This window comes from Sebastes umbrosus, chromosome 9, assembly GCF_015220745.1.
Source record: "Sebastes umbrosus isolate fSebUmb1 chromosome 9, fSebUmb1.pri, whole genome shotgun sequence".
NCBI classification, from domain to species: Eukaryota; Metazoa; Chordata; class Actinopteri; order Perciformes; family Sebastidae; genus Sebastes; species Sebastes umbrosus.
The window spans coordinates 27,974,231-27,988,658 of NC_051277.1; the positions used below are offsets into that span (position 1 = coordinate 27,974,231).

The 14,428-nt window shown below is 40.6% G+C and overlaps 1 protein-coding gene, 1 long non-coding RNA gene and 1 other non-coding gene across 5 annotated transcripts; all 3 read right to left on the reverse strand.

Annotated features, from left to right (window-relative positions):
- Positions 1 to 856: 856 nt before the first annotated feature.
- LOC119494981 lies at positions 857 to 3,589 on the reverse strand. The gene is made up of 5 exons (XR_005208329.1): positions 3,446 to 3,589; positions 2,606 to 2,708; positions 1,771 to 1,832; positions 1,512 to 1,577; positions 857 to 1,255 (listed from the first exon to the last, which is right to left on the reverse strand). It is a non-coding gene; the product is annotated as an uncharacterized LOC119494981 (long non-coding RNA).
- On the reverse strand, positions 2,222 to 2,421 carry LOC119494995. The gene has a single exon (XR_005208337.1). It is a non-coding gene; the product is annotated as a small nucleolar RNA SNORA74 (small nucleolar RNA).
- Positions 3,590 to 4,364: 775 nt separating the features above from the next.
- On the reverse strand, positions 4,365 to 11,239 carry c9h4orf47 (chromosome 9 C4orf47 homolog). 3 transcript variants are annotated; one of them, XM_037779485.1, is made up of 8 exons: positions 11,166 to 11,239; positions 10,554 to 10,662; positions 9,195 to 9,414; positions 8,874 to 9,011; positions 7,990 to 8,065; positions 7,524 to 7,709; positions 7,241 to 7,404; positions 4,365 to 5,339 (listed from the first exon to the last, which is right to left on the reverse strand). In XM_037779485.1, the coding sequence occupies exons 2-8, from the start codon at positions 10,651 to 10,653 to the stop codon at positions 5,294 to 5,296; spliced, it is 930 nt and encodes a 309-aa protein (XP_037635413.1). In that variant the 5' UTR covers positions 10,654 to 10,662; positions 11,166 to 11,239; the 3' UTR covers positions 4,365 to 5,293. The 3 variants fall into 3 exon arrangements, with proteins under 3 accessions (XP_037635413.1, XP_037635412.1, XP_037635414.1); XM_037779484.1 differs by having other exon boundaries at positions 7,187 to 7,404; XM_037779486.1 differs by lacking the exons at positions 10,554 to 10,662; positions 11,166 to 11,239 and having other exon boundaries at positions 7,187 to 7,404; positions 8,874 to 9,335.
- Positions 11,240 to 14,428: the final 3,189 nt, after the last annotated feature.

Here is a 14,428-nt window from a genome sequence, read left to right on the forward strand (position 1 = left end):
CACTAGTCTGAACTCAACCCTTTATGAAGGGTTTATAGGTATTTAATGGCTTGAAAATGCTTGTGTGTCTCACCTTCTAACAAGTCATCATGTCTGCAGTTGAAAATGCTAGTAAGACTTTAGTTTATCATCTTCTGATAATCCATCAGTCAACCAAAATTATAAATGTTAATAATGAATTCTCATAGCAATCCATCAATTGTGTAGTTGTAAATGTTAAGTCGTTTATGAATTGATTTTGTTCGCAATACCCTGCAGACCTTTCTCAGAAAGTCAGTGGTCAAACATTCATCTTCCTGATGAATTAAAGAGCTAGCTGATGAAGGATATTCCACAACCTGGCATCCCAAAACCTATTCGGTAACACTTACTATGTAATAAGGTAGACAAAAATGCGAGTAGTTACTGGGGAATAAATGTGAATCTCACTATTAGTGAACCATTAGTTAATGAGTAACTCCCAATCAAATTGTTAAGAGTAGGTAATGATTACTTAATTAAAAAAAATGAACCAGGGTCTAACTGCTAATGAACCATTAGTTAATGAGTAACTCCTAAGCAAAATGTATAGAGTAGCTAATGATTATAAAACCAGACAGACTGATTTCTTGTACCTTTAGTAAACATCTTTAACGGTATTAATAAATCCTCCTGGCTGTGACATGTTTCAGCCCGTTCTCATTCCCAGGGCAGAATGTCAGAAGTTATTGAGAGACCACCACATTGTTAACTTGTCTTTTCAAAGCATTTGTTGATGCACCTTATTACTACATGTGATTTATCTGTTGAGCCTTGGATTCACCTCTGATAAATTAGAGCCAAATCACCAGCGGGCACAAAGGAGGTCTGCACAACATTATGCTGCAAATGAATACTTTATTATAAAATCAAACATCTTATCTACAGGAAAGTGTGCCTCTTGTAGAGGAAGTAATCTACTCAAATCATCATCACCTGCTGGTCAGCAAACAGCAGGGAAACATCGTAAAAATGTCAAGAATGTTGTGGGGATGCAAAATCAAATGTTATTCAAACATATGTACATGATACAAGACTCAATTCAAAGCTCAGATTTTATATTCTAGATAAATTATTTCCTGTAGATGTTAAATGTAGGTGATGCCTTCAGGGCATTATCCAACAAAATGAGTTTGACAAGTTGCCTCAAACATGTCGAGCAGACATGGCTGGACCATGGGGTTGGCCCAGTGACATCCCAGCAGGTGGACTGAGACAGGAACTCCTCCACATCAGCCTGAACACAATAGAAACACAAAGCACAAGTATTACCAGACAGCCCATAGAGCAGCTTTAGTGTAACAGTATTATAGTTTTAGTGTTTCTGGTCTTCAGTCAGGTTTTGGTAAATAGTCATTACTTAAACCTGTGCCAAGTCCTGAATTTTCTCTCCCAATATTACGATTCCACAGCAGAGATGAGGTCTCTGCCCCGGCAGTACACGATTGGGTTTACACTGTCTACACACTATATACTGCAGCCATCATACATACCTAGGTCTGGCTCGGTTCCTTGCAGGCGTTTTCTACCCCCCCGCAGGCCAGCTGCTCCACATGCTCCTGTAGAGAAATGCAGAGCAGTAAAGTCAGTAAAAAAGAACCACACTACAGATCACTGCTGGCAGTCAGCTGCTATGCTCAGGGTTTATGGTTCACCACGGTGTTTGTCAGCATGATGTGTTACATTTTGAGTCATCACTGCAGGTAACATGATTGAACAAAAAAGGTAACTGTAAGGTTCTGCCACACTTACCCTCAGTCAGCCTGCAGCATGACTTGTCAGTCCCACACTGAGCAGCCCATCAGAGGCTCCACCTGCATCACAGTCAAAGATAAATAATTGTATCAGTGTTTGAACAAGCCGTAGTAAGTGACCGTTTGAGTCTTCAATATAACACAAGGCAAGTTTATTTAGAAGTTGACCTCACTGGTTTAAAAACAAAACCCTGTTAAGACCTCAAACAAGCAACTGCATCATTTTATCACATTCTATTCTTGTGCAAACAATGTTTGATTACGTTTAATACTATGTAGATCACTGATACAGACTAGTAGTTAAATTTATGGAAAATAATAGACAGAAAAATCACAATTTGACATTTCCCTAAACCTACAAAAAGATCCAAATTGCAACCAAACTAGGCTCCACTAGAGTAACTCAGTGGTGGCCTTCCCAACAGCACCCCTTGTGGTGTCAGTGTGTGAATGTGCGGCCCTATACTAGGCCTGCCCCGCTGTTGGATCAGGACAGGCCACTCTCGTTGGGCCATGCCCCTGTAGCAGCTCAGCAGCAACAGCCTCTAAAACAGAACCTGCAAAGCTGAGAGCCGGTACAGAGACTCTCTCTACCAGCGCTGTAACACTGAGCCAGACACATCACCTGGTCAGCTGACTTAGCAGTGGCGTGGAAGGGAACAACCACAGGAGTTATCCTACAATAAGTGAATGTAAGGTGGCTGAAACCTGAGCAGAGACTCATGCAGAGGGCCATTCATGAACAATGCCCCCCCCCCCTCTTTAACATGTAACTAAACCTGTGCTCCCCTTGATGACATGGTATATAATAGTCTCTGTAGTGCAGCACTCACCATTTTTTACCTTTAGCACCAGAGGCAAGGAAGGACTCTTGGTAGCTCTATCCCATAGCTGCCACTCTGATATGGCACGTGTTCATCAGGAGACCCAGCATCTCTGAAAGGATCAGAACATGAAGGTCACATTGGTGCACAATAAAGGGGACACAATCAGGCCCACATTAGTGGGCAGGCAGTCTACAGCGAGGCACAGATGCTCAATACTTTCTGCACTTAAATGTGCAACAGCCCACGTGTTTGTAACAAAGTACATAAAGAAATCCCATCAAAATTTAGTTAAGTGCATTTTAGCTAAACGTCGATACTGTCAACAGCATGCATCATGCAAATTAGTTTTATGAGAATAAACTGAAAAGTGAGCGGGAACCAACTTTATCACATTAACGTTACAAATTGAAATGTAAGTCAGCTTTCTGTATTGAGAAACAACATTTCTCTTGCAAGGATGCGCCGAAGAAGCCTTAGTAGTGTTAATCCCGGTGGTTTTGGACCATGTTGGGCGACTTGGGTTAGCATGTGGTGCCTTATGTTAACGTTAGGGCAAACCCAAACCTCACTACCGTTAGCCCTACAACAGGTGGGGTAGTTGTTTCTCCTTAAAGCTAGTTTTGACCTGTAATCCACCGTGAACTCCAGTGATCAGGGTGCTACACAATAACGTTGCTAGCTAACAGCAGTCCATTTACTGAACCACGTGGTCGAGGTTGCGCTCTTGTGCAGCTTTTAGGTCAGCTTGTGGTGTTTCACTCGTGAGGGTATTATTTCCTCCAATAACGTAAACTCTATTTAGTCATTTTTTACACAAACAGTGGTTACTAGTGGTGAAATGCTTACCTTAGCTGAGCAGTACCTCCACACCTCTCTGGTCTCCATGGTTCCAGCAGACTGAGAGGCAGAGCGGAAGACACGCATTGGTTATATAGTGCAGTATGCCGCTGTGCATTGTGGGAAGGGAAGCTCTGTCAAAGATCGTCTTACAAGCAGATGAACCACTAGCCTTCTTCTTCTTCTTCTTCTTCTTCTTCTTCTTCTTCTTTGAGGTTTATTGGCGGTTGGCAAACAACGATTTGGCGCATTACCGCCACCAACTGGTCTGGAGTGTGGATCATTCTGGCTAATAATTACTATATTAAAAAAAAAAGAAAAGAAAAGAAAAAGAAAACAAACCACCTCATATTTTTCCAATCATATTAATTTTGTCTAAAATACTGAAATAATGTTCTATAACACTCATTTAGTGAGTTCTTTTGTAGAATATCTATTAAATCAAAGTGTACTTAAATCTCTTTGAGGCCTTGACTCTAATGCCTTCTTTCTTCCTCATATCTCTCACAATGCAATATGACATGCTCCACCGTTTCCTCTTGTCCACAGTAATTACATCTACCTGTGTCATGTTTACCTATTTTAAATAGTGTGCTGTTTAGTCCAGTGTGTCCTAATCTAAGTCTTGATATGATTGTCTCATCTCTCCTGTTCCTTCCTAAACACATAATTTCTCCCACTTTCCTTTGAACTCTGTAAAACCACCTTCCTTTCCTCTCTTCCTCCCATTGCTTCTGCCTCTTTTCCCTCATTTTCTGTTTAATAATGCTCTTCATTTCTGTTTTGCTGAAGCTAACTGTCAAATCAATTTCGTTATTTTTTGTAGCCTTCTTGTACCACCAGCCTATCTAACTATCTATCTATCTTTCAAATAGTGGAATAGTCTCTCATAACCCCAATGTCAAATACATTTTTTCAACTCAATTCTTCCACTCCAATTGCTTTCTGATTTTCGCATTATTTGTTCTTGTTCTCTGGCAGTCTACATTTGGCAGTGTAAAATGACATGCTCCACTACTTCGCCTAAATTGTTTATCAAAACACTCATGAGATCTGTCTTTGACTGTGGGTGCGAAGCTTACATGTCAGCAGCAGAAAGAAACCTCAAGCTCAGACCCTGAAAATCTGTAGTGGCTCATTGAAAACATCTCCAGTATCAGCGATGCAGGTGGAACTGGGAGAAGAGAAGTTCATGCTGGCATAGCCTACTGGGTTAATCTGCAGAGGCAATGTGATACACATACTGGCAAGAGTGTTTTAACAGACTGCTGGGAACATAATGAGACACACTTCACAAGTTGGATTGGTGATGCAAAGGCAGAAAGCACAGGATTACATCAATTACAGTACAGACCCACAGTTTTAAATTCCTCCATTTCTCCCTGGTTATTCCCCTTGCCAACCTCATACACCTCAACATACAGCAGGAATTGAAGGACAAGTCAGAGCAACTTCCTGCATGTCTTTAGACTGTGAGAGGAAGCCGGAGAACCCAGAGAAAACCCACGCTAACACGGGGAGAACATGCAAACTCCACACAAAAGGGCCCCAAGCCACCAGATACCAACAAGCAATACATCTTTAATCCTGGATGACCAAACAACCAACACCCAGTTCTTTTCAAAAGACCATTGCAAACAACTTGCACAGACATACTGCTGCACTGATCATGAGTAATTCTTCCTTTCCATAAAATCTCATAATAAAAGCACCTTGTCACAGAATGGAAAACAAAAGTAACTCTTCTCAGCTTTATTTGAGCTCTTGTTTGTCACTGTGTGTGACATCCAGAGCATTACAAAGATATCCTATGGAGAGAAAAGGATAGCCAGTGTTGGTGCAGTATGGGTAATGTAGTCAGAAGGTTGGAATGGTTGAAGTGTAGTTTGCAGAGTGTACACTCCTGAAAAAAAGAAGAAGAAAAAAAGTTAGAAAAAGATGTGTCTTTTTCTTGTCAAAATTTAATTAGTTTTACAGACTTATTACACATGTATGAGTATTTATGTATTACAGCTCTCCTCGGGGACAAGGTACAGATGAAATGGAATATGATGTCAAATTTCAGCTAATACCTTGAAAATGTCAAGTTATGTCAAATGTCAAAGTTATTTCAGAGTCAATGTATTAAAGATTGGGGGAATCTCCCAAATGTCACTTTATTGAATTTTATTTTTATTAATTAATTTATTTCAAGAACAAAAAACAATAACACTGAAGTCAGACCATAGGAACTTCAGGATATCTTGAGCCACATCTGAGATAATGCCCGGCCAACAAGTCCTCTAAATTAAAGCTCAAAGCACGTTTGTAAATGCCCTTTGCGTTGAAAAGGAAGGAAAGATCATGGTTTGGATTAAAAATAATATTACGAGTTAGTGGACCCTCGTCATCGTGGTTCTTATTGGTTACAATAAGAACCATTTGGTTATGGTTAGGGAATGACCGCGGTCGTGGTTTAAAGAAACCAGCAATGAGTGTCAATAATAAACTAGAAACAGTTGACTTCCATATGAAAGTCTGATGTTTTGTTGAACCAAGCATCCACTCTGAACTACCCCCATGTGGACTCTGCCTCTATAACATAGTTCCTCGAAGTGTGGCCCGCGGGCCAATGGCGGCCCTCAGAAAATTTTCGGGCGGCACCCGAATGTGACGTGATTTAAGAGATATATAGTATTTTAAACCATCCGTGGTCCATTTTGATACTCTCACTTTCAATAGCTTACATTTCATACAGTAACTTACTCGGCTACCTCATCAAACTGCGCCCCCCTAACAAGCGTCTGTCAGGTTAGGAATGACAATTTGTGGACAGCATGGTTGCATGGCAACTAGTGAAACCTGCTGAGTGTCATGGCACTTAAGTTACGTCATCAATGCTTCTGCAAAATCGCGAACTAAAGTAAGCGATTTTGGTGGACAACTCTGTAGTTTAATGTGAAAGTGAGATGAAAAAGCTATTTTATGTGTGCATTTTTCCTGTGCAGCCCTCAATCATATGCTGGCTCCTTAAAATGGCAAAGTGTCATACGGCCACTAGAGGGCGTTGTCACTTGAACATAAACATATGTATTTGGGATTTTGCTGTCATTCTTCTCGGGAGGACAGATACATAGTTAGCATAGACTAGTATTATGTGTTAAAGCTACACTGATCAATATTTCTATACTGGCAACATAATCAAATTGTGTAATAAGTGAAAGGTGTCACTTGAAATGTCAAACCCACAGAGAATTATCATCAACTCGTGAACCTCATTTCCAGCAGGACCAGGCAGCTGTTTTCAGTGAAAACACTGATAAACCCACTGTTCACAACCTGCTCAGCAGCAAACAGCAAACAGACACAGTCAGAGACTAGCTGGTGAACACATTGGAGCATTTAGCAGCTAAAGACGGACAGATATTTCCCTCAGGAGTTGGTGGAGACTAAAAACAAGAGCTAAAAGAGAGTGAAAATGGGACTGAATCAGGTGGACACAAACATGACTCCAGATGAATGCTAATGATGCTGCATGTCTGCTGGATATGTAAATGGATACGTGTTTGCTAACATGCAAGTTGCCATAACTTTATGTCAGTGTTGTGTTAACAGCCTGTTTCTGCTGCTTCCAAGTGCTCAAAACATCAGTAAATGCAGCTTCAGAATGAAGCTTCATCTGTGTCCTACCTAATATGATGCTTTCTTAAATTTGGGACTCCTATTAATGAGGAGAAGCCATTATGATGTCCAGAGGGTGATTGGTGTCACCTGAAAGCCCTCCGTGTGAGAACAGAGAAAGGGAAGCTCATGCAGGGATCAAACCTGTTAACATGGATAGTGACGATACTCCTGACAGGTATGCTCTTAGGACCAGGAGGGGGACGGAAGACTGGCTCTGGATTGGTTGGTTTGGAACGGCGAATGACGTACGGATCAGCAGAATGTGAGGGATAAGTGTCAAATGTCCCCGCTTTCATTCCTCCAATCTAACACAAGATACAGTCACATAAACACACAGATTGACTGTTAAAATGTGCAGTAAAACATCAATCAGACAGATCACAGGTCAATGACACTGATGTGGTAGAGCAGATAGAGGGATGACCTTTTTGCTGGGGGACGAGGGCTTGAAGGGGACCGCAGAGACCCTCTGTGCAGCTGGGAGGGGCTTGTGTGATGGTGGGCGTGGCTTGTCGCTGCGGTACGGATTGCCTTGGAAATAATCTCTGGGATGAAGGTTGAGTTGGAATGGGCCATCTCTTACTTTGGAACGATGGATTGCTGCCTCCTTCTGTATTACACACACACACACACACACACACACACACACCACCGCTCAACTAATTGAAGGGCAATTCTGCTTTATTATAATTTGGGTCATATTTTTGTATTTTTTTAGCTTTCATTTTTGTCAGTAGGCTAACATTAACATTGTACTCTCGGCAAGTTAATTACCAAGACCTGGGCCACAGTACAGTAACGTCAGTAACAGAAATGATGGCCCTAACTAAATAAGACTATGAGGCCCAAAGGTGTAATACCGTAATTCAGAATTGTCTCGTAAGTGTTACCTCCAGTACTTCTTTGGCTCTGCTGTAGGGGTCTGAAGCATACAGCTCAATTTTGGACAGTGTCACATTGGGATAGCTGTAGGAGATAACATGGCATTTACTTCAGCTGTACAAAATAATGTGTTATTATCATGAGTTAGACATAGCATCCTTGTTACAGAGTATGTTTTAATAATTAAAAAAATGAATACAATTCAGAGTGTGAAGTCCCTCACCGGTGGTCTCAGTGCAATGTTAAAGGGGAACTGCGCCCTTTTTCAAAATGATTCCTATGGTCTAAGACAGTCCAAAGGTATTAGTAATCTCTCTCCCAAATCCCAAAACTAGAGTAGGCTACTAAAACTCAAACTTGTCATAAGGTATAATATGTGGAACTTCTCCATAGACAATGAACTACAATAGAATAAAAAGTTAATTTGGGTATAAAAAAGAAAAACATTCTGTGGGTCTCCCATTCATCGTCTATGGAGCAGCTCCACACTTTATACCTGATGACGTCACAAGTTTGAGTCTTGCTTCTCTGGTTTCTGGCTTTGAGAGAGAGTAGCTCATGTTCACACATATTGAATGAACTTTCCTAGGCCATGGAAATAACATATAAATGTTTCTTCTGCACAACATTCCTCATTGTTTCTGGATTATTTACACATTACATTTTAAAACAGATATCTGAACTTTGAGATCTGATTTATGAGTTTACAGGCTATAAGAAGCTGTCCTAAAACAGGAGTCAGATAATTCATGATCTTCAAATAATGATTACCAGTTTATAAAAATGCATCTACACCCTCTAGTATTGTAGTTGTTCCAGAGTATAGAGAACAGAATTAAGTTACATTATGCTGTGGTTGTGAGCTACTTTAGAAAGAGTTCTTGCCATAAACCTGTAACCACTGCCTTTCTTGGGAGGTGAGGTGACAATGTTGCGTCCAGGAGAACGATGGGCTGTCCGGGGGACTGACATTGGACTCATGGCTTCAACTGGTCCTGACAGAGTCCCATAGTAACTACCTGAACCGCAGCTGGAGGCAGAGAGAAATGACAGAACAGTGAGGAGTCGCTGCAAATACAACAAATGAGTCGATGTGAGAGTACTCATGATTTTAGAACAGGACAGGAAAGTGGACATATTTTACATTTTATCTCCAGTTTTGGTGTGTATATCTGTGTATGTTACGGTTTGTGTGTGTGTGTATGTCTCTCACGGCCTCTTGACCCCGTTACAGGGCAGGAAGGCCTTGGCCAGGTTCTTATTGGCCTGCTGGATGCGGTTCTGTCGGGCCAGTTTCAGCGGGTCGCTCAGTGCTTCACGTTCAAATATCCGTTTGAAGGACTTGTCGAAGAAGCCGTTCTGCAGAGCACATCGTTGCTTAGCGATACCCGCCTGCATCTGCTTGCTACGATAGGCCGACTCATTGAACGGACCTGGATTAGGAAGGAAGACGTCACATTATTTACATGTAGCCTGCAATATTTTAGATGATGATCTCTATAGAGTGATGCAACAGTGTCACCAAACTGTAACTTTGCTAGAATGTAGGTAATATGTGTATACATAATCTGTTTAATGTTTGTATCAACTTCAAAAGGTCTGTTCACTCATATCACCAAAATCATATTTACTGTACTTACTTACCTGGTGGTACCTAGCAGGCTGGTCTCTTAAAAATGACGTTCCCATAAAACAAATCTGCATTGTCAATTACATATCGAGGGATTATGTATGACTTTGACGAATCACAAATATGTTTCTAATAACAATCCATGTAGGAAGGAGGTCAGGGTGATGGTTGGGTCAAACTAACACAGGACTTTCAGCCAGGAGACCGCTGTTCATGTCCCGCATGAAACCAAAAGTCTATGTTGACTATTACTATTTTAATAAATAACTTAACAAACATACTTATGTATATTGTTGCGTTTTTGTTTTCTTTTGTTTCAATTTACAACGTTAACCACATGTTTAAAACTCTGGCCGTAGACTGGGAGAAAATATGTTTACCTCAAAATGTAATTGATAATGCAGTTTAGTTGTATGGGAATGTGATTTTGTAGGAGACAGGGTGTACCTCTTCCATTCAAAATTACATTTAAACTAGAGACCATCATGTGACGGGGTCACACCAGCCACAATGCCAAATCAGACCAGGGGCGTAAAGTGGGGGGGGCCAATGGCCCCTTCCCCACTTCCTACCCCCCTACTTCCGGCGCCCTTGCTTGGACCACCCCCATCTTTAAACTCGGCCTTCATTTTGATCTCAACTACACACCTGTAAAGATTTGTGTCTGCATCTTACACAGTTGTGACGCTATTACGGTGATAAAATCTGTCCACAGACAGACAGACAGACCTATAAACACAAGCTAAAGTACTGTAAAGTATGTCTCCAGGACCACATTTAGCCATGATGACACAGACACACACTCAAAACAAAAACTAAGCAGCAGCATGTCTGTTTTTGTGTGTGAATGAAATTGAATTGAATTGAATGGAATTGAATTGAATTGAATTAATCTGTAATCTGATCTGATGTTTTCAGGTAGATAAAGAAACAGATGCTTACGGTTGATGGGTGGAGCATACTTGTCTCCTACAGAGATGTAGCTCATCTCTTTAAAGACACCCACACGCTCCATGTCACTCTTCACGTCACCTGGTGGCATCTTTATACACTGGAACCACACACACACACACACATGCACACGCGCACACACACACACACACACACACACACACACACACACGCACACACACGCACACACACACACACACACACACACACACACACACACACACACACACACGCACACACACACATACACACACACACACACACACACACACACTGTAATGCTCATGTAACACTGACATTTCTGTGCACCATTAAAAAATCAGGCAATCAATTATGAAAGGTGTCGAAGGATTTCTTGACCCATTTCCACATACATGAAGGGAACAGAGAGTAACACATTCTAATATAATGTCTAATGCAACATCACCACTAATACGGCCTCAGAAGTGACCAGAGTTTAATAAAAGATAAACTCATGAACTGAATATAGTCAGTGTATAATCCTGTGTTAAAGTGTAGAAAACACTCTGTAAACTTCACAATAAGGAGGACACGTGACGTAAAACACATAAACACACATACAGATATAGGTCTAGAACATACCTGTGGTTGACGTGTAGCATGTGTTTCTATGTGTAGCTATGGGACTATATATGACCTCTGTTTCTGTGTATGTAGTTTGGTTACCAAGGAGATAAGTAAATAAACTGTGTCAAGCTCGTAAGATCCTTCCTGGAAGTAAAGCAATGTTGCCTCCAAAACAAAAGCATAACATGTGCTTGATTAATTTAAAATTGTGTCAAAATACAAGATGGAACGACACTATTAGACTTTTTGCTTGCAATTATTGTGTTGCAATCCTCCAGGGATCTAAATCAAGCTGTTGGATGACTTTAGTTGATTGACTTTAGAGCACAATGCTCCTGGGCCTGCCGTAATTGTACCGCTAACATATATTCTACATGTCGGCAGTTTCCTGCAGATGCTGGTACCTGTAAAAGAAAAGAAAAAACTTTATCACAGATGCAGTCTGTTTCTTTCATTGTTAAATGTGCAGCATAACCAAAAATACAATATATAGATAAACATTTCAACTTTTGCATGTGATTCAAAAGAACAGCAGGGTTTGAGCCAAATTTCTGCACCACACATTAAATAGCAGGAACAAAAGAGGGACATGTGACCCCTCTAATGCAACAGAAATGAATCAGCAAACTGTTTCACCTGCATCATGCAGCATTCAAGTCACCAGGGAGTCCAGTCTGTGGTGGTGGTGCAGTGGGCTATACTGCTGACTTGTAATTGAGCTACAGGATCCCATTTCAGCAGGAGTGCTTCTATATTTTCATTATGTTTTCCTATGCTTTATTTAGTATTTATATTTCTGTATTTGTTTGAATTATGATGTTGCCCCATATAAATATTCTTTTAGCGTAAATCATGCACGACTAAAGTGTAATTTGGGACCAATATGACATGAGACATTTTGCTTTCCTTTATGGGGAGAGAGAGAGAGAGAGAGAGAGAGAGAGAGAGAGAGAGAGAGAGAGAGACCCCTGTCTCACATGACAAATAATTAATGATCATATATTGTATGTTATTCTTATCCATATCCCTTTTGCACTGTTATTGTTAATTATGATTGTGTAATTTGTATTGTCATACAGTTTGTATGCATGCCAATAAAGCCATTTAAGAGAGAGAGAGGGAGAGGTATAATGCAAACTGAGCTGATAAACAAAATTCTCTTACTGTAATAAAAGCTGCAGGTCAATACAACACTGCTGTAAACAACACTAAGCTTTCATGGTCCATAAACAACTCAAATATTCATTGAACCAGCTAAACCCAAAGTTGAGCTCCACATCGATGACAGTAAGAGACAGTAAGAACAAAATCAAATAATCATAGTCATAATTTTACGAGAAAAGTTGTAATTTCAAGAAAAAAAAAAGTTGTGATAGTATTTTGAGATATTGTGAGAACACGATGATTGGACTGGGTCGGGTGGCGCAGCAGCTCTGGGAGGACCATTGGGCCGGGACTGTGGGCTGAACTGACAGGAGAGTGTGCCTGCATTTCCAGCTATATGTTTAACTAATAATATATATACTGTTGAGTAGTTTCATCTATAACAATGCATCATATTTGATATGTTTATTATATGTTTTGTATGAAAAAGCTTACTGGTAAATGTGCCAGTCACCTCTGTGTCCTCTGTCTCCCTTCAAGATGTTTTTCATGTATCTATTTATTTTACCCTGAAAATAATCCACTTCTTGCAGTGTATATTATTTAACATAAATTGGTCTAATTTGAAAATCTTCAGTGATATTGTCTGTATTGCCACAAGGTGGCAGGCCAGCCTTGGAAATGAGGGGAGATGATAGTATAGCGCTCTACTATAAAAAAAAAATCCCAAAAGCTGTCAGACAGCTAGTCCTTGAGGAGCACTGAGGTGCAAAGAGAAAGAGAGGGAAAAGAAACAAAGAAAGTGATGCATGACAGAGACGAGATCGAGAGATAAGAGAGAAGGAGGCACATAACGGGAGTTGGTGAGAAAAGGAGAAAGAGCGTGACCGACAGAGGAGACAGAAATGTAGAAAAAAAAACAGAGACGGAGAGACACAAATGGACAAAGACGTAGAAGATACAGAGACAGAGAGAGGACATCTGACAACATGCAGAGTGAGAGAGGAGGTCGAGAGACATTGAGACAAAGGGGTTGACTCTGTTGGCCAAACGTCCTTGGAGAACGGGAGAGGGCAGCTCAGCAGCAGCTGGGTCTCACACACACACACACACACACACACACACACACACACTGACCAGCGTGCACATATGCATACTGTATGTAGTGATATTCAGGAATAAAAAAAGAAAACATGACACTCACAGAAATCTGTTATTACTGAATGATGTCACTGTGTGTTTAATGTCCTCTGACCATCATTTTTTACGTTTCTTTTTTCTTTTGTCTTAGGATTTACAGAAGACAATTACAAATACTTTACCTCCCACCTGTTTTGACAATTATACGTCACAACAAAACCAAGTGCGTATAGGAAAGAAACATACAAGCAGGCAACAAATCAAATTTTACATCCAATTTCCATCAGATTCATCATCAAGACAACCATCTCTATTATCCAAGAGAATCTTTTCCTTTACTTTTCCTTTACTCTTTGATCAATTGGATCACAAATAAAGAATTAAAAAAAAATAATAATAATAACAAGGTAAAAGTGAGCATGGCTCACATGCCCCCGCTCACTGCTTGACCCCTACTAAAGTAGGTCCAAAGTCTATTGAGCACAATGTAGCTTGTTATTAGCTCACCTTCCTCAAGTCCAGGGCGGACAACATTTTTGAAATTTTGGCCACCCTGGACTTCTAACCCCTAAAAAGGCACAACTAGACCACATTGTCAACCATCATCCCAAATTTGAAGTTCCTAAGTTAAATAGTTTCCGAGTTCTGTTCCGGAAACGTAATGTGTGAAACGTGAACGGACAGAAGGACGGACAGAAGGATGGACGGACGGACGGACGGACGGACAGACGGAAGGACGGACACGCGTAGCGCTATATACCTCCGACTAAGTTGTTGCAGGGGTGTAATTAGTCAGATTGAGCACAATCTAGCTTGATATTAGCTCACCTTCCTCAGGATAAAGTCAGTAGAAGACAAGAGTTTGAGTTCTACTCCGGAAACAAAATAAAAGTAGAAAAAAATCACAGTTTTTTGGCCAAAATTTAAAAAATGTTGGGAGCCCTGGACTTCTAAACCCCAAAAGGCACAACTAGACCACACTGTCAACCATCAACCATCATACCAAATTTGAAGTTCCTAAATTGAATAGTTTC

Coding starts and splice junctions, on each gene's coding strand:
- c9h4orf47 (XM_037779484.1), bottom strand. CDS start 10,653: ATGCCACCAGGTGACGTGAAGAGTGACATGGAGCGTGTGGGTGTCTTT. Junction 8,066..8,873: donor AAGAAAGGCAGTGGTTACAG/GTTTATGGCAAG, acceptor TATCTCCTACAG/CTATCCCAATGTGACACTGT. Junction 7,710..7,989: donor GAGCCAAAGAAGTACTGGAG/GTAACACTTACG, acceptor TGTGTAATACAG/AAGGAGGCAGCAATCCATCG.